Source organism: Megascapheus bottae, chromosome 6 (genome assembly GCF_031878675.1).
Source record: "Megascapheus bottae isolate mThoBot1 chromosome 6, mThoBot2.hap1, whole genome shotgun sequence".
NCBI classification, from domain to species: domain Eukaryota; kingdom Metazoa; phylum Chordata; class Mammalia; order Rodentia; family Geomyidae; genus Megascapheus; species Megascapheus bottae.
This window is the reverse complement of record NC_143514.1, coordinates 78,268,856-78,294,959: the sequence shown is the minus strand read 5'-3', so window position 1 is coordinate 78,294,959 and position 26,104 is coordinate 78,268,856. Positions and strand designations below refer to the sequence as shown.

General features: G+C 50.3%; 1 protein-coding gene across 1 annotated transcript; it reads left to right on the top strand.

Annotated features, from left to right (window-relative positions):
• Positions 1-9,128: 9,128 nt before the first annotated feature.
• Pgd (phosphogluconate dehydrogenase) lies at positions 9,129-24,176 on the top strand. Its single transcript, XM_090335848.1, has 13 exons — positions 9,129-9,235; positions 9,787-9,862; positions 10,815-10,994; positions 12,081-12,146; positions 13,015-13,133; positions 15,634-15,703; positions 18,101-18,235; positions 18,609-18,798; positions 21,298-21,428; positions 21,760-21,893; positions 23,037-23,136; positions 23,228-23,350; positions 23,437-24,176. The coding sequence occupies exons 1-13, from the start codon at positions 9,228-9,230 to the stop codon at positions 23,554-23,556; spliced, it is 1,452 nt and encodes a 483-aa protein (XP_090191974.1). The 5' UTR covers positions 9,129-9,227; the 3' UTR covers positions 23,557-24,176.
• Positions 24,177-26,104: the final 1,928 nt, after the last annotated feature.

The window sequence follows — 26,104 nt, the reverse complement described above, 5'->3', positions numbered from 1 at the left end:
CTCCATCTTGGCCTCTGCTTCTGTGGGACAGTTAGTTGTCTTTGGATACCTCTGCCTGTTTTTCAGGATAACTTTTTTTTAATATATATACCAGTTTAATTTTTCCTGGGTGGCTTAGAAAATTGAGAAGACATCTTGCTTTTTTCCCCTCTTCTGTGTTTGCTCATTCCTGCATTTCTGTTCAGGGAAAAAGCTGTGGTGAGCTTAAAAATGGACCAGTTAGATTTAGAGTGGAAATTAGGGCTTACTTGGAGCATGTTTGCATTTCCTAGAGGGAAGGACTGAGAAGCCTTCACCATGGGCCTGGGACAGTGGCTGCTTTAGGCTTGTCAGAAACGATGGCGGAAGACCCGGCACTGGGGTTGAGGGTAGGAGTTAGAAGTTGGTCAGGAACGCCTGCAGTTCCCTGCAGCAGGGGCCCTGCGGACTGTTCTGTATCTCAGTTGTCCTCAGCATTGCTGAGGCTGGAGGTAGTTTGGAGTTGGGGCAGTGTTGTGCACACAGACCCCACAAGGGGGAGTGTTTCACTCTCTGCTTATGAAGTGGGTCACTATTGATTAAGAAAACCTAGCTTTCCCTGTAACATTGGCCATTTCCAACAATGCTTGTCAGCCAGGATGAAGACAAACCCTCAAATACCACTCTAAGTAAAACAAGACACTTGGGGACAACTTATTGAATTGCCCCATCCTGCTGTCTCTCCTCTTTGGTTAAGTCACTTCCACGTCTTATTTTGCTGCCGGAATGTTTTGCAGGACTGGTTGCCAGTGACTTGGGCCTGTTCCAGGCCATCTTTACTCGCTTGCTCAGCCTTTCTTCAGGTCTCAGGCATCCAGAAACGCATCTGCTCACCGCGCCCCCTGGTGGTGGGCAGGGATGAGGGCTCTTGGCCACTCCAGAAGGATTGGCTCCCACAGGACTGCAGAGCGGCCTCGGGAAGCACTGCCTCCAGAGATGGCCTGTGTGTGGAGAACACGTTGTCTCAGTGAGAAAAATGGAAAAGCAGGTCGTGGAGAGCTTAGGAAAGAAAAGGGTAGAAATGTGATTAACAAATTCTCCGTGGTGGACTTTTTTCCAAACTTACTTCCCTTCCTTAGACTGTAGGTCACTAACGTTATTTGTTTCCTAAGCATTCATGAGATTTTTAATGTAGTTAGGAGCCTCTTCATTGTCTGCTAAATACAGGAAGCCCTCCGAGTGTGCACTCTCATCCAGCGGGCTCTGTCTGTGCCCAGACACAGCTTCCTGGCCTGGAACTCAGTCTCACTTCAGGGAAATGAAGCTCAACTAGAACACAAGGGATTGTGGGTGGAAGGGTCCAGGGCCGAGACGGAGGTGGAGCCTGAGGGAATGGGAAACCCAGTGACAGCTGATTGCTCAGGGTTTGTTTTTTGTTTTTAACACAAAACTGGTTTGGAAAGCCTTTGCTTTGGAAGTGTCAGAAGTTGCCTAAGCTGTTGGCAGGATGGGCTGTGTCTGTGGCATGCCCAGCGAGGAGGAAGCAGGTGGTCTTATGCCCCAGGTGAACTCTGCCTTCCCAGCGTCTGTTGTGGCTTGTGGGTGCAGACAGCCCCTCTGGAACCCCTCCTTTCTTAGGAGCCCATTTCCACACTGGAATTGAGGGCATTTGTAGCAGGGGTGGGGGAGATGTTGATGGTCCCTTTCCAGCCATCCATTTCTGCTCCAAAATTTGAGGCGATAGCAACTATCTGATTCCATCACTACATCCATGATGGCAGAAGTTAAGAAAGGAACCGTTAACGGAAGTACCTTTTTTTTTTTTTTTTGAGTCATGGGGCTGCAACTCTGGGCCTGGGTGCCATCCCTGAGCTCTTCAGCTCAAAGCGAATGCCCTACCCCTCGAACCATAGCCCCACTTCCCATTTTCTTGTGGTTAATTGGAGATGAGTCTCATGGCTTTGTAGTGCTCAGGCTGGCTTTGAACCTCGATCCTCAGATCTCAGCCTCCTGAGTAGCCAGGATGACAGCGAGAGCCACCGCGCCCGGCTTCCAGATCTTCTTAAAATACTTATTCTTAAAACACTCCTTTGAACAGCCAAAAAAAGGGGGGGGGACAAAAAATATGCGAATTATAAGAGTGCTACTTCTCTCTTCACTTCCCCTCCTCCTTTCTCCTGCCAAACAAGAATGGGGCCTACAATTGCTACCACACCATTGCTCAGATGCCCCTGCTCCGTGCCACCTGGGAGTCAGCCAGCTCTCAGGCCCAGACTGGGCCGGGCCAGGCAGTCCGCGCCTCTAGTCAGGAGCACAGAGCAGGCGGTCTCTGGCATGGTGAGGCCACTTTTCGGTGGACTCTGAGGCAAGTCCCTGAGGGACTTGTTGGTATGAGGATGGAGTTTCCCCAACAAGAGGTGACCAAGCAACCACGAAACCATGATGGCTGGTCATTCACCCCTTCCCCTGCATAGACTCCACGCAGCTGCCCACTGGGGAAGGCATTCGGGATCTGAGGGTGAAATGACTTCTGGCACCTATTCCAAGGCATGGACTTAGTTGCCTGCTGCTTCTGGTCTGATTTACAGGGATATTTAATTTTGTAAGGTATTTGTATATTTATCTAGCTGTAATAAATTGCACATGGACTGGAAGAGAAGGATTCTGTCTCGCACCCCTGCCGGGACGCTGCCTCTCTGCTCTGCCTCCGCTCTTCGGAACAGCACTGGGGGTTCTTGCTTGTGTGTTTGGTGGGGTCCTTCGCTTTTCCTTTGGGTTCCCTTTTGAAATGTGATTGTTAACTTGCTCCTTAAGAAGAAAGAATGATGCTGCTGGCTGCTCCAGGTGGTGTGCAAGATGTAGTGGGTGGGACACCCACCACGGCCAGCAGTTGCCATGTGTGCAGGCACAGCTGCCGGAGCTCGTCAGCTCGAGGTCATTTGCTGCTGCTGTTCAAAAGGCCATTTATGAAATTGTTCGAGCCCTATTCTAAAACCTTAAGAAAGCCCCAGGTGACTTAGAGGAAAACATTTGGAGTTGATACCGAACTCCTGCTCAGAGCTCACAGCCAGGGGCTGGAGATGCAGCCGGCACAGCCACCTGCCTTCCATGTGTGATGCCCTGGGTTTAGTCACCAGTGCTGTCAAACAACAAACGCACTTGACGGCTGCTCGGGGAAAGGCCAGACCCTGGCTGGAGTGTGTGGTTTCTCGTGTTTTCCATCCACTTTCTTTTTTTTTCCACGCTGAATGTTCTGACATCCATGTCCCCAGTGAATCCACCAGCCTTCTCATAGTCGAGGCGTCCCAGCCGGAAAGCACCTGTGTTGATATTGCAGTCTCTTGTCTCCATGCACAGTCTCTCATGCTCTGTGACAAAGTCCATAAAGCATAAGTGGCCTTTTCGAACCAAGACTTTGCAAACTGATCTCTCCCCAGTGAAGGAGCTGAACACATTCACAAAAATGTACATGATTAATTTTGGATTTTCATTTTCATGTTTTATTTTGTAAATATCTGATGTTTGGAGCTTGAGTATAATACAGAATGTAAATACAGTTCTTGTATTTGTACTAATTTGGATTCTTTTGCTGTATAGACTTAGATGTGCAATGCAGACATTATCTAACTGTGTATGGTAATCTTGCACCACGGAACTATTAGTGAACGAGGTAAAAATAATAAAGGTACAACCAGTGCATCGGAAGGCTCGCCACACATTTTTATTCCTGTGCCTGTGAAAAGTGGTTCACACCAGTTTCTTTCCTTGACTTGGTCATTCTTCTTTCAGATAAAAGCCAGGGTGCCAGGACCCACACATTCCTTCCTGATATTTAAAAGTGTTCTTTCTTTTTTTGCATGTGCCAGCCCAGGCACTAAAGACCTTGAGACTCTTATATCCTGTTAACCACTAGGAAATTGGAAGTAAGACTCATCTCCAGTTAACCACTAGAAAACCAGAAGTGGCACTGTGACTCAAGGAATAAGGCATTAGCCTTGAGCTGAAGAGCTCAGGGACAATGTCCAAGCCCAGAGTTCAAGTCCCATGAACAACAAAAAAAAGCAAATAATGTGTATACCAAGATGACAGATTGCCTTGAACATGTTCACACACACAACACACATACTTCTGTATGAAAATTAAGGCACATTAAGGATTTTTTGTTGTTGTTGTTGGTTGTGGGACTTGAACTCTGGCCCTCTTCCAGTTTTCTGGTGGTTAATTGGAGATAAGAGACTCTTGGTGTTTTTGTGCCTGGGCTGGCTTTGAACTGTGATCCTCAGATCTCACCCTCCTGAGTAGCTAGGATTACAGGCCTGAGCCACCATGCCCAGCTTTTTTTTTTTTAAATGAAAACCATAAACTTTTGCAATTCTAATGGCAAAAGATGTTTTTGCCCACTGTATGATAGAACTACATGGTCAATGGTAGAAAATCAGGCAATACCAAACAAAATACAAGGCAAAACTTAAGATTTAGCCAACAACAATTTAGCAGATTCTCTGTGCTTAAATGAACATTGATAATTGATAAGAACAGAAAACGTAAAGTAGTTTTGGCAAAGCTTGGAGAATGGAAGTCACATGAAATCCTACCATGGCCACTGTGTCTTCCTAGGTGGGGGGGGTCAGTCTTTGGGACTGGGGGAGGACAGGGTTCCTCCCTGGACCCTACTGCCACCTCATAGAGGAATTTGCCTTAAGGGAGAAATTAAGAATCCAGATTTTGAAGTGTATAGGCTCAGGAAAGAGAGAAAGAATGGATTAGTGCTGGTAGTTCCAGTCCTGGGCTTGGGCTCAGGGCCTGAGCACTGTCTTTGGGTTTTCTCAAGGCTAGAGCTCTACCACTTGAGCCACAGCACCACTTCTGGCTTTTTTCTATGTATGTGGTACTGAGGAATCGAACCCGGGTCTTCATGCATGCGAGGCAAGCACTCTACCACTAGGCCAAACTCCTGGCCAGATAAGCCAGTTTTCTTTGACTTTAAAATCAATCAGCCCCAAAGCCTTAAGATTAGACAGTGGGCAGCCAATGGGCTGTCTCTGGGAGACAATTTGGAAAATGTGGTAGGACTGCGGGGCCTGTCCTGCTGCTCCAGGCATCCCTGGGGCTTTGGAAAGGTAAATGGATGGATCCCAATAATTAGGAGAGTGTGTCCACAAAGGTCCTAGTTAAAGAGTGTCGGGGTCAGCCTTGGGGCCCCGCAGACCCTGGGCTGGGGCACCTTCACCACAGATGGGGCTGGTTACCAAGTCCCCAAGGTTTTTTGGATGGTGGGTGGAGTTGGTCAAATGGGAAAGAGCCTCCAGCCAGGAGATCTACAGTCCTGCGACTGGGGGAAAGAGAGAATAGGAGGAGATATAAGGCTTTTTCTGGGTTTATGAAAATAACCGATAATACCTCAAGCCACATGGGGTGGCCGTCCGGGAGCCATGCACCACCTATATATGCAAAGGCCACAGGTGGTTTCCGACAGCTGTTGAGCCCCAATTAAACCTGGCAGGCTCTGTGCTCCCAATGGAGAAAGGCCTGGGAAAAAGGGCACAAGGCTGGATGGGAAGTGGGTGGGGGGGGACCAGTTACTCCGGGCGCCTTTCCTCTCCTGGATTTTGGCACCGTAAGTTTGGAAAATGGAAGAGAAGGGGAAAGGAATAGGCTAGACTCCGTGTTCAACAGGGGCAACAGACCTTCCCGAGGGATCGGAGATTGAGCAAGGCATGGATTTGGGGTAGGCTTACACGGGGCGAACAAGAAAGCAAAGGTTAAAATGGGCTCTGGTCTCTTGGGGGCCCAGTGATGTCCTTGGCACAGCACACAGTGGAATGAATGCTCCACCTACAACGTGGGAGGCCACTGTCCCCTGAGGACCCAGGGTGGTGTCCTAGCCCCCGTCTGGATTGGAACCTGCCTGTGGGCCTATATTTGTGAATGCCTGGTGTCTTGCTTGACCTGAGGGAATAAGGCAAGACTCAGTCCTTCAGTAAGAATTACTACCTATCTAGCAATTCTGGATTTTTTTTTTTTTTTTTGCTGCACCTGAGGCCTGGGTACTGTCCCTGTGCCTCTTTGTGCTCAAGGTTAGCATTGTGCCACTTGAACCACAGCGCCACTTCTGGCTTTTTTTTTAATTCTTTTGTGTGTGTGTGTGTGTGTGTGGTTGTGGGGTTTGAACTCATGACTTTGGTGCTGTCCCTGAGCTCTTCAGCTCAAAGCTAGCGCTCTACCACTTTGAGTCATAGCACCACTTCTAGTTTTCTGATGGTTAATTGGAGAAAAGAGTCTCACCGACTCTCCTGTCTGGGCTCACTTTGGAGCTCCTCAGATCTCAACTTCCTGAGTAGCTAGGATTACAGGCGTGAGCCACCAGTAGTGGCTGCAATTATGGATTTTCTCAGAACTGCAGGTCTGTTCTATGTGAATCTCTGGCTCACAAACACTTTACATCCCAGGGGAAGACAACTTTTCTAATAATTCTCTGGGAAGCAGTATTTTTTTTTTCTGTTAATTCCCTAACAGAAATAGCAAGTCCATGTAGCATGTCACATCAATAAAAGAATAAAAACTGGGGGCCGGGAGTTTGGCCTAGTGGTAGAATGCTTGCCTAGCATGCACAAAGACCCGGGTTCAATTCCTCGGTACCACATACATAGAAAAAAAGCCAGAAATGGTGCTGAGGCTCAAGTGGTAGAGCTCTAGCCTTGAGAAAGTCCAAGGACAGTGCTCAGGCCCTGAGCTCAAGCCCAGGACTGGCAAAAAAAAAAAAAAAAGAAAAAAAAAAGAAAAACTGGATGTTTGATTGATAGCCAAACATCTGCATAAAAAACAGTTCCCCGGTGGATTAGGGAAGTATAGATGTCTTGTCACTTTGACTCAGCAGAATTCCTCTCTTGCTAAATCTCAGACTAGAGCAATCAACTTGTTCCAGTATCTGAATGCAGGCTCTCCTGGGACTGCCCGCAGGAAGAGGAAATAGTTGCCACAAAGCTGAAAGGTCTACCTCTCACTAACATGCTCTCAGGAGCCAGAATTTCTACAAGTAGTTAATGGCACTTCAAAACTAGTTTCAAAAAGTTAATTCCATTGAAAGTCCACTAAATACAATATCACAGTATCCACAGTCCCAGTGGAAAAGGTAGTGCTGGGCTCCTCGGTGGCTCACACCTGTCATCCTAGCTACTCAGGAGACTGAGAACGGAAGATCACGGTTCGAAGCCAGCCCAGGGAACAAAAGTCCAGAAGACTTTTTTTTTTTTTTTGGTAGGTCATGGGGCTTGAACCCAGCGCCTAGGCACTGTCCTTGAGCTCTTCAGCTCAAGACTATAGCCCTACCCCTTGGGCCACAGCACCACTTCCGGTTTCTAGTGGTTAATTGGAGATAAAGAGTCTCTGGGTCTTTAATGCGGGCTGGCCTTGACCTCCATCCTCAGAGCTCAGCCTCCTGGGTAGCTAGGATGACAGGCTGAGCCACCCCATGAAGACTGTTGTATCTAATTTATCAATGGAAAACTGGAAGTGGTGTCCCAGAGCTCAAGAGCTCTGGGACAGCTCCCAGGTCCAGACTTCCAGCCCCATAATGGACAAAAATAATAAAAGGTAGTAGGAGTCTCCACCAGATTCTGTTCTAACTCTAGTGGGGAGAGAAGACCTGGCTAACCTCTGTAGACTAGGGTCAAAATTCAGCTCTGCTCCCATGATTGGAGGTGTGATCTGGGTGGTGGGGGTAGGACTTCAGCAAAGGGAAGGTGCCCTGTCTCTAGGTAGGTGTGCCAGTTGTCTAGGTAACACATATCAGATATCGAATGGAGTCTAACCAGATTAAGCGGGGGGGGGGGGGGGGGGGGGGGGGGGGGGGGGGTTGTGTTGTGTTGTTGCGTAGGGACCGTCCCTTCCCAAGTGGATCTTACAGGGAAGGTGTGCAAGGAAGACTCCTGCCTGGAGTCCAGGACTGGAGCTGAGGGTTTGGTTCAGGTGCTAGGGCAAGGACCCCAATACTGGCCAGGTGCAGTGGCTCACACCTGTAATCCAAGCTACTCAGGAAGCTAGATCTGAAGATCAAGGTTCAAAGCCAGCTTGGGCATGAAAAGTTCTTGAGACCCTTATCTCCACTTAGCCACCAGAAAACTGGAAGTGATGCTGAGGCTCAAGGGGGCAGGGTGAGTCTTGAGCGGAACAACTCAGGGGCAACGCCCAGGTCCAGATTTCAAGTCCCAAGACTGACCAAAAAAAAAAAAAAAAAAGACAAAACCCAGGACTGCCACACACACCAGGGCGGCAGCCAGGCATGGTTACACCTGTAATCCTGGCTACTTGGGAGGCTGAGATCTGAGGATTATGGTTCAAAGCCAGCCAGGCACTAGGCTCTAGGGTCGGGAGGTAGCCTTGAGCTGAAGAGCTCGGAGAGGCGCCCAGGCCTGGATCCTCAGATCTCAGCCTCCAGAGTAGCTAGGATTACAGGCGTGAGCCTCCATGCCCGGCGAAGTCCTTGAGACCCCAACCCGGTGCCTTGACTTACTGACTCTGGCCTTACCCCTCTCAGAGAGGCTGAAACCGTGTGGACAGCGCCTGGAGCGGGAGCCCCTGCCCTTCCTCCCGCCCCAGCGGTCACCTCTTCCCCCGTGACTGCCCCGCGCCGCCCCGCGGGACGACCCCAGCCTGGGAGCCAGGACTGCGTCCCAGCTCTGGCTGCAGTCTCCCTCCGCGCCCCCGGCTCAAGCGCAGCCTCGCAGCTCTCGTCTCGCCCCGGCGCGGCTCAGGCCCACGCCCCACGTGGCCCCGGCCAGCCGGCACCGGGCGTCCTGGGCCTCCACCCGCCCGCGCCCCCCGGGGCCGCGCACTCGGGTCCTCCACCGGGCCGGAAGCCGCTCTCAACTCTGCAAAACTGCCCTGCAAACTGTAAAGCGCGGTCCCGCTGAAGTTCCATCCTCGAGGGTCGTGGGCCTAGCGAACGGCGGCCGACCCCCGCCCCGAACCGGGGAACGAATCCCACCTCGCCCGGCTCCCAGCGACCCGCGACCCGCTGGGGGGCGGGGCCATCGACCTGCTCGGCGCTCCACTGATCGGGCTTCGGGGGGCGTGTCCGTGTGCCCTCAGGTGGTCTAACAGGCGCCCGAGAGAACCAATGGCGGGGAACGTAGCTCTGCTCTTCCTTCCGATTGGTCGACCCCGGGAAGCCGACCGTGAGGCCAGAAGGAGCCGGACTCCGCTTCATTCACCCGCTCACCCTGCCGGCCGCGCTTCCTGCTAGTCGCAGCTCTCTGCCCTTCGCCGCCATGGCCCAGTGAGTGGCCGCGGGGACTTCCGGATGGGGTGTCTGCCTGGCTCTCCCCTTGGCGCCTCAGGGGCCCCGCCCCGCCCCCCGCGCCGCAGGTTCGGGGCGCGCCCCGCCTCAGCCGGCCCGGGGGCTTCACGTGCGCTCGGCGGGACTCGGGGTTCCGGTGGCGGCGCGATGTGGGCCCTTGGCGCGAGTGCAGATGGGGAGCGATCTGGGTTCCCGGGGTGCCAGGCCCCCGGTGCGAGAGGGGAGGGGTCGGGATTCCCGGGGCGCCGCCCCCACCCCCGTGCGAGTGCAGATGGGGAGGGGCCGGGGCTCCCGGGGTGCCGCCCCCCCCCCGGTGTGAGTCGGTTGGGCTCGGGGCTCCCGGGGTGCTGGACCCCCTGTGTGAGTGCGTTGGGGTCGGGGTTCCCGGGGTGCCGCCCCCCCCACGGTGTGAGTGGTTTGGGGTCGGGGCTCCCGGGGTGCCGCCCCCCCCCCCCGGTGTGAGGCAGGAGCCTCCCCCACCCCCACTGCAGACGCTGACATTGTTGTTTGTTTTCTCTGTGGCCCTCTAGAGCTGACATCGCCCTGATCGGACTGGCTGTCATGGGGCAGAACTTAATATTGAACATGAATGACCATGGCTTTGTGGTAAGTTGTGGGGACCCGGGCCTGGCTCCCAGAGGACTTCGAGGATCCACGACCTAGTTTCAGGAAGAACTGTACAGTCCCTCTAGAGCCTGCTTCTTCTGTGATCTCTGTCTCTGGGGGCTTGAACTCAGGGCTAGGACACTGTTAATGCTTTTTCACTCAAGGCACTGCCACTGTAGACACGACTCCACAACACTTCTAACTTTTTGCTGGTTAATTGGAGATAAGGACTTCTGCCTGGACTGGCTTTGAACTCTGATCCTCAGATCTCAGCCTCCCCAGTGGATAGGATTACAGGTGCTTGCCACACTGGCAAGCCACTGCAGGCACGGATCAGTAACCTACGTCAGGATGAATCTGGAAGGAGGGCAGATTCTCCTCTAACCTAGTTTCAACTGGAGAAAGTCAAAAAATGTTTGTGTGCCAGGACTGGAGCCTGAAATCTTGACATCACACACTCTACCTTGACTTTCTCCACTCTGCTGGCTACTCTATCATTTTAGTTCTGCCTCTGTTTCCTCCATTTTTCCCTACTTTTCCTTCAGACAGTGTTTCTCAGTTTGGCCTCTGTTGAGTCTCCTGAAGAGTTGGGACTGCAGGCCCAAAACAGGCCCAAAACACTATGCCAGGACTGTCAGGGACAAAAGCCCAACCCCTATGGAACTGGGGAGGCGAGAGAGGCGGGGCGATTGTGAGCCTTAGTGGCAGGGATGGGCTTTGCCTGACACCTGGTGCTGTGTTCTGCTGGCCTTTGCCTCAGTCCCCTGCTGTGTCTTCCTGAGGCCTTTGCTCAGCCTTACAGGGATCTGCCAGCCCTTGGGTAATGAAGTGGAGGAGGCAGATGGGACCTCCCTAGAACTGTGGGCTGGGTAAACACTTCATTGTTGCTTGGTGCACAGTCTGAAGGCTGTGTGTGTCCCAAGTCTAACACGTGGGCCTTTTGTCTTTCTAGGTGTGTGCTTTTAACAGGACAGTCTCCAAAGTAGATGATTTCTTGGCCAATGAGGCAAAGGGAACCAAAGTGATTGGTGCACAGTCCTTGAAGGAGATGGTCTCCAAGCTGAAGAAGCCCCGGCGGATCATAATCCTCGTGAAGGCTGGCCAAGCGGTGGATGACTTCATCGAAAAATTGGTGAGGCTGGCGCTGTGCCTGCTCCCGCTCGCTTGTGGCATTTTGTTGTTTTTTCAGTTGTTTTATGTAGGAAATTTTTATTTCAATTTCTTTTTTCTTTTTTTTTTTTTTGTCAGTCATGGGACTTGAACACTGGGCCTGGGCTCTAACCTTGAGCTCTTCAGCTCAAGGCTACAGCCCTAGCCCTTGAGCGTTACCTCTGGTTTTCTGATGGTTAATTGGAGATGAGTCTCACTAGACTTTAGTGCCGGGGCTGGCTTTGAACCAAGATCCTCAGATCTCAGCCTCCTGAGTAGCTAGGATTATAGGTGTGAGCTAACGCGCCAACTTCAGTTTCTATATTTGACAAAATGCTTGCTTCGATGTTTTAGTGTTGGTTAGCATAATTTAGTGTTGGTTAACATAACTGGCTAACAGTATGTATATCCTTGGGTGGTAATTTAAGGACACTAAGGGGCTTTTTAACTAAGAATTTGTTAAGAATACTAATTGTTGCTGAGCATAGTGGCTCATGCCTGTTATCCTAGCTACTCAGGAGGCTGAGATCCAAGGATCAAGGTTCAAAGCCAGCCTGGGCACAAAAAGACCTGAGACTCTTTTTTTTTTTTTGCCAGTCCTGGGCTTGAGCTCAGGGCCTGAGCACTGTCCTTGGGTTTTCTCAAGGCTAGAGCTCTACCACTTGAGCCTCAGCACCATTTCCGGCTTTTTTCTATGTATGTGGTACCGAGGAATCGAACCCGGGTCTTCATGCATGCTAGGCAAGCATTTTAACCACTAGGCCAAACTCCCGGCCGACCTGAGACTCTTATCTCTAATTAACCTCTAGAAAATGGGAAATGGGGCTTAGCTCCAGGGTAGGGCAGTAGCCTTGAGCTGAAGAGCTCAGGGACAGCGACCAGGCTAATAAGTTCAAGGCCCATGACCCACAAAAAAAAAAAAAAAAGAACAGTACCTGTCACCTGTCATCCGGGTGCTGGCAGCTCACACCGCTGAATATTCTGGATAATCTTTTTGTTCTTTCCACTAGCCAGGGTATGTTTTCTTTCTGTGTGCCTGGCCCACCCTAATGCTGGTGTCTGGTTGCAGGTACCAATGCTGGACTCTGGTGACATCATCATCGATGGAGGGAATTCTGAATACCGAGATACTACAGTGAGTGTCATCGAGTCCAAATTCTTTCTGGTCCTTAGGACATTGTAGAAAGAAGCATCAACCTTGTTCATGTGATACAAGAATGACCTGCCCCAGGGTCCTGATTCTTCAGGGCTTGGTAGAGCTTTTTCCTGCTAAGGCACAATTGCTCAGCCTAACTTGCCCCTTCCCTTCCCCCAGTCTGTGGTGGGCCAAGCCCCACGGCTCTGGTGCTCAGGAGTCCTGTGTGCTGCAGTGGGCAGTGGCAGAGGGTTCCGTGAAACTCACTGTCCCACGCTCGCAGTGGGCAGTAGTGGGAGAGGAGTGGGTTTCCGGCTCTACCAGTGGAGCCAGGCCTCCGATAGCTTTTGTGTTGGTTATTTTGGGGAAGGGCCTCACCTGTGCCAGGCCAGTCTAGACTGTGATCCTCCTATTCATGTTCCACTGTTTTGCTGGGGATGATAGGTGGGTAGCTCTGCGCATGGCTATTTACTTCCCCTGGGGCTGGGGTGATAGGATGGGCCACCATGCCCAGCCATCTGTTCCGATGGAATCCATCACACCTGTGCCCAAGCTGGTCTCCAATTACAACCCCCCATGTCTACCTCTTAAGTAGCTAGATTACAGGTGTGAGCCACAGCCCCCAGCTGACTTTGTTTTGTTTTTTCTTCCCTTTGCCAGTCCTGGGGCTTGAACTCAGGGCTTGGGCACTATCCTTGCACATATTTTGCTCAAGGCTAGTGTTCTGCCATGAGCCACAGCGCTACTTCCAGCTTTTTCTGTGTATGTGATACTGAGGAATTGAACCCAGGGCTTTGTGCATGCTAGGCAAGCACTCTACCACTTGGCTATGCTCCGGCCCCCATGAAATTGTTTTTCTGTCCTTTAGAGACGATGTCGAGACCTGAAGGCCAAGGGACTGCTGTTTGTGGGGAGCGGTGTCAGTGGTGGTGAGGATGGGGCTCGGTATGGCCCATCACTCATGCCAGGGGGGAACAAAGAAGCTTGGTGAGTACCTTCAGCATCCCCTGCACCCCGCAGCCAGCTTGTACCCGGCAGGGCATCTGGAAGTGGTTCTGGAGCTGATGTCTTCACGCGGGGCTGTGGTGGGGGGCTCGCACCGCATGTGTGTGTGTATTGTCTTTGTGTGTGTGTGTGTGCTGGTTCTAGGGCTTGAACTCAGGGCCTCGGCACTGTCCCTTAGCTTTCACTCAAGGCTGGTGCTCTATTACTTGGGCCACAGTTCCACTTCCAGCTTTTTGCTGGTTGCTTGGAGATAAGAGTCTCATGAGCTTCTTGCTCAGGCTGGTTTCCAGCCAGAATCCTCAGACCTTAGCTTCCTGGAAGTTAGGATGGCAGGTGTGAGCCACAGATGCTGGGCCACATGCTCTTCTCTTGCCTTTGTCAGTTATTGAGAACAGACAAGACTGGTAGCAGAAAGTCCCGCAGGCCTGGAGAAAGCCTCGTGGTTGTGTTTGTTGGCACTGGGGTTTGAACATAGGGCTTCTCGCTTGCTAGGCAGGCACCCAGCTGCATCAATCGTGCCTCCAGCTCTTTTTGTTGTAGTCTTAAAACTTACTAATTAGCTATTTTTGTGCTGTTTTGGGGGCTTGAATTTTGAGACTGGGCACTGTCCCTGAGTTTTTGTGCTCAAGGTTAGCACTCTCCACTCTTGAGCCCTAGCTTTTTTCAGCTTTTTTGGTAATTTAGTAGAGGTAAGAGTCATGGACTTTTTGGCCTAGCTGGCTTTGACTTGTAATCCTCAGATATGTGCCCGCTGAGTAGTTAGGATTATAGGTATAAGCCACTGGTGCCCAGCTATTTTAGTTATTTTTGAGATAGAGCCTCATAGAAGTGGTGTTGTGGCTCAAAGCACTAGCCTTGAGCAAAAAAGCTCAGAGATAGTGCTCAGGTCCTGAGTTCAAGCTCCACGACCAACCAAAAAAAAAAAAAAACCCAAAACCAAGAAGACTCACAATATTAGCAAAGAAGAGGGTAATTAAAGACAATAGTTGTGTTTAATGGACATTATTCTCCCCCCTCGCCCCCACTCTGGTTGTGGGACTTGAACTCTGGGTCTGGGCGCTGTCCCTGAGCTCTTCAGCTCAAGGCTACCACCCTACCCCTGGAGCCACGGCATCACTTCCCGCTTTCTAGTGGTTAATTGGAGATGAGTCTCACTGACTTTAGTGCCCAGGAAGGCTTTGAACTGAGATCCTCAGATCTCAGCCTCCTGAGTAGCTAGGATTACAGGCATGAGTCATGGCACCTGGCTCTCTGGCCCTCATTTTTTCTCCCCAGGCTGGCATAAACTTTGGTCCCCCTGTTTATGCTTTCCGTTGTAGTTGAGACAGACTCAGACTCGTGCCACCACCATGCCCGGCTGCTTCTGATGAGGTGAGGCCTCATAAACTCTGGCTGACATTGCAGCCTTCGACCTCCTGAGCAGCTGGGATGACAGACCCGAGTCCTTGTCTGTGCCCAGCACGTCTCTTTGTCTGACTCTGGGGAACTTCTGTCTGGGTTGGCCAGAAACTTCGAGGGAGCCATGTGGGATGTGTGAGGCATACAAGGAAAAGACACAGTCATGGCAGGGTCCTTTGGCAGGGGCCAGGAGAGTGACCTGCCATTCAGAGTGAACTTGATTCTTACATATTCTAGAATTAGGCAGTGGAATACAGGGATGATGCAGCCTGATTCCTAAAGGGTTATTAAAGTTTTGTTTTGTTTTGTTTTGCCATTCCTGGGCTTGAAGTCAGGGCCTGGGCACTGCCCCTGAGCTTCCTTTGCTCAAGGCTAGCGTTCTACCCCTTGAGCCACAGTGTCACTTCTGGCTTTTGCTGTGTATGGGGTACTAAGGAGTGGAACCCAGCACTCTTAAGCTACGTTCCCAGCCTGAGAGATGATTCTTCAGGTGACCTCTCTGATGAATCAGTCTGCAGATTCTCTTCAGTATTTTAAGATGGAAAGGTGGAGAACTTCTTAAAAATACTTAATCAGGGGGCCAGGAGTTTAGCCTAATGTTAGAGTGCTTGCCTAGCATACACGAAGACCCAGGTTCCATTCCTTGGTACCACATACATGGAAAAGGCAGAAATGCTACTGTGGCTTAAATGGTAGAGCTCTTCTAGCCTTGAGAAAAGCCCCCAAGGACAGTGCTTAAGCCCCAGGACTAGCAAAAAAAAAAAAAATACTCAGGGCCTCCATTCTGTGGACTGTTAGAAACAGTTGAGCCAGGCTCACACGTGTGATCCTAGCTACTTGGGAGGCTGAGATCTGAGAATATCTGTTCAAAGCCAGACTAGGCACAAAAGTCATTGAGACTCTTGTTTCTAATTAACAAGCAAAACACTGGGAGTGTAGGTGTGGTTCAAATGGTAGAGTGCAGGTCGAGTTCAAGCCCTAGTACCAGCACACAACAAAGTGGGAGTGATGGTGTTTTGGGGAACTGAATTGACATCCTTGCCCGTTTTGTCTTTTTTAGCTGAACGAAGTTTTCTTTCCACAGGCCCCATATCAAGACAATTTTCCAAAGCATTGCTGCAAAAGTGGGGACCGGAGAACCCTGCTGTGACTGGGCAAGTGCAGTCAGCTGACATCCCTAATCTGGGTGACACAAGAGTCTCACCTAGCTGGTGCCTAAAGCACATGCCTGTGTGTCATAATGTCCTCTGGGGTGGGGTGGGTGAGGTTAGTGTTGATTAAAGGGGTTTGAACTCAGGACCTTGAGCTTGGTTGGTGCTCTACTACATAAACTATGCCTGTAGCTCAGCTTTTTTTTTTTTTTTTTTTTTTTTTTTTAATGCCAGTCCTGGGGCTTGAACTCAAGGCCTGAGCACTGTCCTTGGGCTTTCTCAAGGCTAGAGCTCTACCACTTGAGCCATAGCACCGCTTCCGGCTTTTTCTATGTATGTAGTACTGAGGAATCAAACCTGTGTCTTCATGCATGCTAGGCAAGCACTCTACCAGTAGGCTAAACTCCTGACCTGTGGCTCAACCTTTTGATTACTGTTTCTGGAGATGGAGTCTCATAGACTTCTGTCCGAGCTGGCTTTGAACTGTGATCATCTTGATCTCAGCCTCCTTTGTAGCTAGAATAATAGGTTCCTTGAACCACCAGGACCTGTCCTTGTATCTTTTTTATTTGTTTGTTTTTGCCAGTCCTGGGACTTGAACTCAGGACCTGGACACTGTCCCTGAGCTTCTTTTGCTCAAGGCTAGCACTCTACCATTTTGAGCCACAGCGCCATTTCTGACTTTTTCTGTTTATTTGGTACTGAGGAATTGAACCCAGGGCTTCATGCATGCTAGGTCACTCTACCAATAGGCTACACTCCCAGCCTCTGTCCTTGTGTCTTAATTGACTGTCCAAAGCCTGGAAATTGGTGTGTTAATAGCTGCCTTTCTCAATCCAACAAAAGATGGCTTCCTCAAATAGGAGGAAGTAAGATGAGGTGAAGTAAGATTTTTTTTTTTTTAGCTATATTACTTCATAGCCAGAGAGTGTTGAAATCAAAGTGGTTTGTCCTCTGGATGGAAGAAAGGTTGATGGGCTCTGGTGCCTCCGCTGTCCAGGCCCAGTGTGGAGAAGGCTTTCCCATAGCCTGGGCTTTGGGCTCCAGTGCTTCTGTGCTCACTTACGTCTGGGAAGCTGGGCCTCTTGGGCTGGGTGGTGTTGAGAGGATGGAGAAGTACACAGGCCAAGGAGTCAAAAGTTGCCATTCTGGTTTGCTGTTTACTCCAGCACTTGATATAATCTTTCTTTTTTCAATGTGGCTTTACCTCTGGGCCTGGGCATTGACCCTAAGATCTTCAGCTCAAGGCCTTACCCTTTGAGCTACAATGCCACTTCTGATTTTCTGGTGGTTAATTGGAGATAAGTCTTAGCGATTTTATGCCCTGGTTGACTTTGAACGTGATCCTCAGATCTCAGCCTCCTGAGTAGCTAGGATGACAGTCATGAGCTCCTGGCTCTACATAATCTTCAGGATCTCTACTCCTAGTCCCCATGTGATCAAGAGGTAAAGACTGAGAGGATTATAGCTTGAGGTCAGCCCTGGCCAAAAGATAGGGAGACCCCACTCAAAATCAGCTAAGACCCTATCTTAACCATTAAATACACCCCTCTTATTCTCCCAACTTCACAGGAACAGGTAGGAGAATGGTAGTCTGAGCCTAGTCCCAGGCATAAACTCCCATCTGTAAACCCTCACACCCTTATGTCTAGTAAGCTGAGACGTGCCAGGGAGAGCTGAGATGTCACCAGCCATAGGCCTGAGTGTCTGAGAGAAGGGGCCAGTCCGTGTCTACGGTATCTGTGTAGTAGCTGCCCGGGGAGCTGCCCGGCCACTGTCACAGCTGGGCAGTGCCTGCACAGCGTGGCACATGAAGTTGACTTGTGATATGGCACTAATTCTTTGCTCAGTAGGCAATTTTCAGAAAATTTGGTTTCCTGAGTAACTCCTGAAGGAGAAGAACGTGTTGATCATGTTTGTATTATTTGGTTGATAAACTGAAATCTGATTACAATGTGTGGCAGTAAGACAATGAGCCAACTTATGTAACCTGCAGTTGCTAGAAAGAGGTGACTTCAGGGGCCAGGAGAGTTCTTGCCTAGCATGCACGAAGACCCAGGTTTGATTCCTCAGTGCCATACACATAGAAAAGGGTGTAGTGGTGAGAAAGACCAATGACAGTGGTCAGGCCCAGAGTTCAAGCCTCAGGACTGGCCAAAAAAAAAAAAGAAAAAAAGAGGTGACTTCAGACAAACACTACACTAGTGAGTTAGGCCGGGGAGCAGAGAGTGGCTTTGATAATGAGAGTGGAGAATGTGGGGAGCAGTGGGGTAGATACGTTGAAGCTTCAGGAATACTAGGTTTGTCCATATTCGTTTCGTTCCGTGTGGATTGCTGTGGGCCTGCGACTTGTCTGGCATGCAGTCTGTGGCTCTGATCCATTCCTTCTCGCCCTGGCAGGTAGGAGATGAGGGCGCTGGGCACTTTGTGAAGATGGTCCACAACGGCATAGAGTACGGAGACATGCAGCTCATCTGCGAGGCCTACCACTTGATGAAGGATGTGCTGGGCCTGGGGCACGAGGAGATGGCCCGGGTGAGTCCCAGATGAGCGGCCTCTCCCCCACAGGAGTCCTTCCTCCTTCCTGCTGGCCTGGCTAACTGGTGGCTGTCTGCTCTCGAACCCCTAATTTAGGGGAAGCTATTATAATACTGCCCTGATGGCCTTGTATCATTTTATAGGACCATAAATCAGGCCATCCAGTCATGAAGTTATGAGTAAGATCCTAAAGAGTCTTCGTGGCCTTTCCTCTATGGCCAGAGATATAGAACATTTCTTCATGTGTCCATGGGCCATTCTTACTTCTGAGAAGTTTCTTTAAGTCACCAGTATGAACTGGGTTGTTCTTGAGGGAGCATGTCCTGCAGGACTCTCCGCCTCACGTTGCTCTTTCTCGGTCTGTGTGTAGACGTTTGAGGAATGGAATAAGACGGAGCTAGACTCGTTCCTGATCGAAATCACCGCTGATATTCTCAAGTTCCGGGACAGCGACGGCCAAGAGCTGCTGCCCAAGATCAGAGACAGTGCGGGGCAGAAGGGCACGGGAAAGTGGACGGCCATATCCGCCCTGGAGTACGGAGTTCCTGTCACCCTCATTGGTGAGCACTGCCTTCTGAGCCCTGGGGCCCTGGTGGGTGCGTGGACAGTAAGGCTTCTACCATGTAAGCCAAGTGCTCAGCTCTTCTTAAGTTATAAAAATCAGAAGTAAACAAGAGTGGGTTAAGAAAACTAAAACCTGATTAAGAGTTAAAATACAAGGTGGGCACACAGCTGTGACTCCATCACCGCGGGTGGCTGAGGCAGGAGGACTGCTTAAACCCTGGAGTCGAGGCCAGCCTGAGCTGTCTTAAATAGATGCACTTCTTTTTTCTTTTGGTTAGTTTTGGAGCTTGAACTCATGACCTGCACAACTGTCCCTGAACTTTTTTGCTCAAGACTAGTGCTCTACCATTTTTTTAATGTTAATTTTAATTTTTGCCAGTCCTGAGGCTTGAACACAGGTTTTGGGTACTGTTCTTTGGCTTTCTCAAGGCTAGCACTCTGTAGCACTGAGCTACAGCACCATTTCTGGCTTTTTCTGTGTATGTGGTACCAGGGAATTGAACCCAGAGCTTTGTTTATGCTGGGCAAGCACTCAGCCCCTAGGCCAAACTCCCAGCCTGTGCTCTACCATTTTGAGCCAGAGCACCACTTCTAGCTTTTTGTGGCAATTAATTGGAGATAAGTCTCTCACAGTCTGCTGCCGGGGCTGCCTCTGAACTGTGATCCTTCCATCTCCGCCTCCTGAGTAGCTAGGGTTATAGGTGTGCGCCACCAGCGCCTGGCTGTAGATGTGCTTCTGACAAGATTTGAAAGAGAAGGAAAGCCAGTGTCGTGTACAGTTGCTGAAAGGCGTGTATTTGCTCTGGACAGAACAGTTCTCTCCAGGATGGCTCAGACATTTCGCAGTTGCCCTTTCCTCTCTCTCTCTCTCGTTCCAGTGGATGTCCTCGTCCTTCTCTGTAGACCACCCCACCATCACCCCCACGGGTGCCCTGGGTGGCGTAAGGCACACGAGGAAGGAAGTTGCCTTCTTACTCCTGTTGTGTGTAGAAGGAAACCGGCTGCTTTTCAGTCAGGCCTAGTGGGGCCATAAGCAGGGAGCATTTATTTGCTGGCTCTTACTGGGATTACTGCTTCAGAAGCATCTTATCTTAGGGCCTTCCATTAAGGAGGGCCAGCATTGTCCCCAGGGTGTACCACAGGCTCTCCTAGTCTCCCCTCCTGTAATAGAGGGTTTGCATACTCGTTTATTGCACACTTGTCTTTCCTTGCTTCCTTCCACCAGTGCCCAGGCACAGGGTTGTGTAAGAGTGGGAAGGCCTCTGCTTCAATTGCCTGTGTTTACCTCCTGTTTCTCAATTATGGCTTTCCTTTAAGTACTCACTGAGTCCCCCAGATATCTCAGCCATTTCCTGTAGGAGAGAGGCGTGGGAGTAATGCGTTTGTGTCATATACATTTTCAGCTGAGTGAAGTGGTCTCTTGCAAGAGAATTTTGAAGATGCTAATTGTCTTAAATCATTACATCAAAATATTTTATTTGGCATGAAGTAAGATTATGAAAATGATCATGGATACACTGAAAATAAAATGTCAAAATTTGAAGAGTTTTTGAATGGAGAACCTTGTTAGTGTATCAGTTAGTTCAGGTTATTGGGAAATTACTGCTTCGGGAGGAAATCAGTTGAGCCTTCAGTGAGACCTGGCTGGGTAAGAGGCACCTCCTGTGCTCCTGGCTGCCGACTGGAGGTAGAGTTAGGATCCTGAGTTTGAGATTAGGAGGAAGTTAGACTCCCAGAAACAAAAACACAAACAGATGTGGATGCAGTGGCTTATGCCTTGTAGACCTAGCTTCTTAAGAGCTAGGATTGAGGTTGAGGCCAGTCTGAGCAGAGTCAGTAAGACAGTTTCCAAAAGCAGAAGAAATGAAGGGGCCAGGCAGGAGCTTGACTTCAGTGAGGCCCTGGGTTCAATCCTCAGTACTGCACTCAAGCAAATGAAGACCTTTACATTGAAACTGAAACTCAGGAGCCAATATTGAATAATTCTAAATAATATTTGTTTAATCTGTTTTTCCTATAAAACATTCTTTTGAATTGAAGTTGACCTTTGTAGTTGCATGCCTATGTCCATGCTTCAAAACCAGTGGCCAGTACCTGTTAGTGCTCTTAGGAAAGTTCTCTCAGGCGAGACACCAGCAGCTCAGGCCTGGAATCCTAGCTACTCAGGAAACTGAGATCTGAGGGTGGAGGTTTGAAGCCAGCCCAGATGGGAAAGCCTGTGAGACTCTTATCTCTAGTTAACCAGCAAAAAGCTGGAAGTGGAGCTAATGGCTCGAATGTAGAGCGCCAGCCAAGAGATGACGAGGCCCTCCATTTACATTCTGGTACCACACATTCTTTTTGACCCAGATGAAATGCCGAAATGCCTGAGGTTGAAACTTAGCCATTTGTAAAACACGGATTTCCTACCCCTCTCCTTTGCCCTGCTCTTTTCCTGTGGTTTTGTGTGTGTGCTCCAGTCATGTCTGACCTTCTCCCTCAATACCTCCACACAGGAGAAGCTGTCTTTGCTCGCTGCTTGTCATCTCTAAAGGATGAGAGGGTTGAAGCCAGCAAGAAACTGAAGGGTCCCCAGAAGGTCCAGTTCAAAGGCAGTAAGGAGTCCTTCCTGGAGGACATTCGGAAGGTGAGCGCCCACTAGCAGTCGTCCCCTCCCAACTGCCTTTTGAATTTGAGGTCCATCTTGATGGCCGAGTACCTTTATCTGTGTTGCAAAACTGACTTGGAGTTTTAGCAGTCACATTAGGAGAGCTTTTAGACAGCTCTAGGTTTTGCTGGCCCCTTAGGGAAAAAGTGGGGGTATAGGCAACCTTGGAAGCCCTGGAGTGGCTGGTAGAATGAAGTTAGCCTCCGCCTTGATCCTCCCCCTCCGGGTCTCCACTGAGCTGTGGATATGACTGTGGTTGCCAGGTGGCTGCTCAGATACCCACAACGCTTGTGTTGCTGTCGCCCTCCAGGCCCTCTATGCCTCCAAAATCATCTCGTATGCTCAAGGCTTCATGCTACTCAGACAGGCCGCCACTGAATTTGGCTGGACCCTCAATTACGGTGGCATTGCCCTGATGTGGAGAGGAGGCTGCATCATCAGAAGGTCAGTGAGAGACCACACGCCTGCTGGCAACTTCCCCCGTCACATTGGTGGCAGCGTTGTCAGGGCTTGTTATGTCCCATGACAGTCATGCTCTTGAAAGGTCACCATTGAGTCAACCAGCTACAGATGGGAAATACTTGTCTGGGACTGGGGTTGTTTCCTAAACAATGAAGTAGAACAAGATACACAATAGGGAATGTAGTATAATACCATGCAAGTGCTATGTGTATATGCCATTGTATTGTACTGTTATATTTGCAGATACACATAAGGGACTGGGGACAAGGCACATGGCTTGGCTCAAGAACAAAAGCAGGGGCTGGGAATGTGGGTTAGTGGAAGAGTGCTTGCCTAGCCTGCATGGAGTCCTGGGTTCCATTCCTCAGTATCACATCATAACAGAAAATGCCAGAAGTGGTGCTGTGGCTCAAATGGTAGGAGTGCTAGCCTTCAGCAAAAGAAGCTCTCAGGGACAGTGCCTAGGTCCTGAGTTCAAGCCCAGGACTTGCAAAAATAAAACCAAAAACACAAAACAGATAAAATAAAAGCACTTGCCTAGCAAGTGTGAAGCCCCAAATGAAAGATCATAAGCAAATCACAAGTATATTGGACACAGTAGGTTCTGTGTAAGCAGAACTATTTCATGTGAGGAACTGGTGTTTGGGGGGTGGAGGGATGTCAGCCTCAGCGTGTATTTGGTTTTTTCTTTGGTGCGTCATGGGGCTTGAACTCTGGGCCTGGGAGTTGTCCCTGAGCTCTTCAGCTCAAGGCTACGTTCCTACCCCTTAAGCCACAGCCCCACTTCCTGTTTTGTTTTGTTTTCTAGTGGTTAATTGGAAATAAGATTCTCTAGTCTTTAGAGCCCCTGGGCTGGCTTTGAACCGTGATCCTCAGATCTCAGCCTCCTGAATAGCTAAGATTACAAGCAGGAGCCATCACCATGCCCAGCTAGTGGCCTACACTTTAAGCACAGCTCTAGAGCACTGCATCCTGTGCTTTCCTTCAGTAGCTGTAAGGCACGAGCACTTACCTGGCTTTGGGCCTCCCTGTGTCTGCACTGACTCTCAGTTCCCTTGCTTCTGGCTGGGCGTATCTTCACCATGAAGGTTCAGATGCCCTGATTTCTTCCCTCTGTTATTTCAGTGTATTTCTGGGCAAGATTAAAGATGCCTTTGATCAAAACCCAGAGCTTCAGAACCTGCTGCTAGATGACTTCTTTAAGTCGGCTGTTGAAAACTGCCAGGTATGTAGGTGAATCCCCCATCCCGGAGGTGGTGCCCGGGTTCGCCTCGTGTTTCGTGCTGTTCACCCTTGGCGCTGCCTGCTGTGCCCAGGACTCCTGGCGGCGGACCGTGAGCACCGGGGTCCAGCTGGGCATCCCCATGCCCTGCTTCACCACCGCGCTGTCCTTCTACGACGGCTACAGACACGAGCTGCTGCCGGCCAACCTCATCCAGGTGAGTGGGGGTGGCAGAGCTGCGCTCCTGGCCGCGTCCTGCGGTCACGTGGCACGCGCTTCTCTAATGGAGGAATTCTTGTGTAGGCTCAGCGGGATTACTTCGGGGCGCACACCTATGAACTCTTGGACAAACCGGGACAGTTTATCCACACCAACTGGACAGGCCACGGTGGCAGCGTGTCCTCCTCTTCCTACAACGCCTAGTGGACGCACGTGTCCCTCCTCCACAGAACGGACATTCCTCGTGCCAGCACTCCTCGGGCCCTTTGCCCCGTGTCCTTCTCCAGTCTTTTAGCCAAAGGATAGACGGACAGACAGGACTCCTGCAGTTCCCCAGGGCCTAATCAGTAACATGGCTCTGATCCTCCCGTCCTCAGCTGTAGAACTGACCACACGACCACCCTTCACGCAGTTGTGCGCCGTGGTCAGTGCAGCGGCAGCGCCTCGTGGAAGGGGATTGTGGGTTTGATCATGCCGGAACTCGTGTCCTGCTGCTCTCCTCCCTGCTGCTCTCCTCCCTTCTCTGCTCAGTGAACACCCACCATGCTCCACCTCTGCTTCCCTTCACACTCCTCTCACGCCGTAGCTTCTCGGTCCACTTGAGAAGATGGCACTGGGTGTATTACATTCCAGTCAGCTGGTTTCCTTCCAGCCATTAACACAGAGACCCAAATAACACAGGAACCATCACGGGCAGTGACTGGGGTGGGGCTGGGGAGCGGGCGGGCAGCGGGGCTGCACAGAGGGCATGTGGGTTCTTGGGAACTTTCCTGTGCCAGGTCTATCATGTTCTTTACAATAAACCTTTTAGAGAATTATGTTTACATGCTGTGCCCCGCTTGTGTCGTTTCTGGCGCTGTGCAGTCCTCTCTAGCCCTGCTTGGGCTTTTCATTGGCTTGCTTTTTACTGATAGTTTTTTAAGTCCACTGTAGGACTTTTCTGGAATGCTTTGGAGTCATCAGAGTGGCCTGGGAAGGGTGAGAACTAGCTGTGCCTGTTTGGACAGCTGGTGTCCATAATTTTACTTGCAGCAGCTGTTTCACATGGGTACAGAGACAAGCTGGGCTGACTCGGGACAGAGCCTTTTCATTAAAGCATTTACTTTTGGAGACAGAGACTGGCGGTGTGTTGGCCTTCTCCCTGCCTCAGCTGCCTGGTATGCACCGTCATGCAAGCCAAATCAGCTTTCAAACATTTTGCCAGGTCGTGAGGACTTAGACCAGGCCTGCCTGCCCCTTCCTGCCTCGCCTGTGTTAGACATGCATGGCTCTCCAGTGTTGGACATGAGGAGACACATAGAGTACAGGAGATTTTGTCAAGGCAATTTACTTTAACATGAAACTTTACAATGCTATGACGCTGTGGCTCAAGCTGAATTGCTCAGCAACAGCGCCCAGACCCAAAGTTCAAGCCCCACGAATTAAGGACCTGGAGTATGGCCTAGTGGTAGAGTGTTTGCCTACCATGCATGAAGGCCAGGGTTCAATTACTCGATACCATATACACAGAAAAAGCTGGAAGTGGTGCTATGGCTCAAATAGCAGAGTGCTAGCCTTGAGCAAAAAGTGTCTAAAAACTGTCCAGGTCCTGAGTTCAAGCCCTGGGACTGGCAATAAATAAATTAGACTGGGACTGTGGCTTAATGGTAGAGTACTTGCCTAGCATACATGAAGCCCTGGGTTCAATTCTTCATTACCACATAAACAGAAAAAGCTGGAAGTGGTACTGTGGCTGGAGTGGTAGAGCACTAGCCTGGAGCACAGAGAGGCTCAGGGATAGAGCCCAGGCTCTCAGTTCAAGCCCCCAGGACTGGCCAAAAATACATAGATACAAAAAAAAAAGGTTAAAAAAATGTATGTAATAGCAATATTGAAGATGCTTCTTTTTGAGACCTTAACACTGGAGTGGAGGGACGGAGGGTGGAGCTAGACCCCTGGTCCAGTGCATTTGGGCAGGGCGGGGTGGCTCAGCAGCCAGCTTCAGGCCTGCATTCACCCAGGCTTCCCTGAGTGGCTGCTGGTCCTAGGGTCTTTGTTGGCCTGTGGACCCAGCACATTCCCACTACATGCACGCACTTCGGACACATAATGACTCCTGTACCCTGGGAGAGCAAGTGCCAAGCAGAGAGGTGTTTCGAAAGTATATTGAAGAAGCAAATGGCCCCAAAATCTGCAGAAGGGGGCACTGAAGAGACCCCGCACATTGTATTCTCAGTACCCACCTGGAAATTAGCCACCACCCTGCAAGAGGGATGCGGGTGTGGAAGTCAATGCCAGCCCCCCAAAACTGGTCTGTGCACTCTGCTCACCAGCAAGCCACCAGCAGCAATATAACAAAGTGGGGAACCCTGGCTTTACTCATTATATGGAGCAACACTGACATCTAGTGGCCAGTCTGTGTACCTACCACTCCATGGAGTCAGGACAGCATCTGCCAACTAAATCTGTGCTCTGCACTGATGCTGCTCCCCGACTTCCGGCTTCCTAGAGGTTAATTGGAGATGAGTCCCACAGACTTTAATCGCGATCCTCAGATCTAAACCTCCTGAATAGCTAGGATTACAGGCGAGAGCTACCATGCCTGGCTTTAAGCCACAAGGTGTAAGGAGTTTCTAAATATATTTCCCCCTTAGTGGTTTTAATAATTCTCTAGAAACTATCAAACTCCATAAACTATCAAAAAACTGTATGTCAAGACTGGCTATAAAAAAATGACACGGTGAATAGCAAAAACATTAAGGAAAATGCTTAA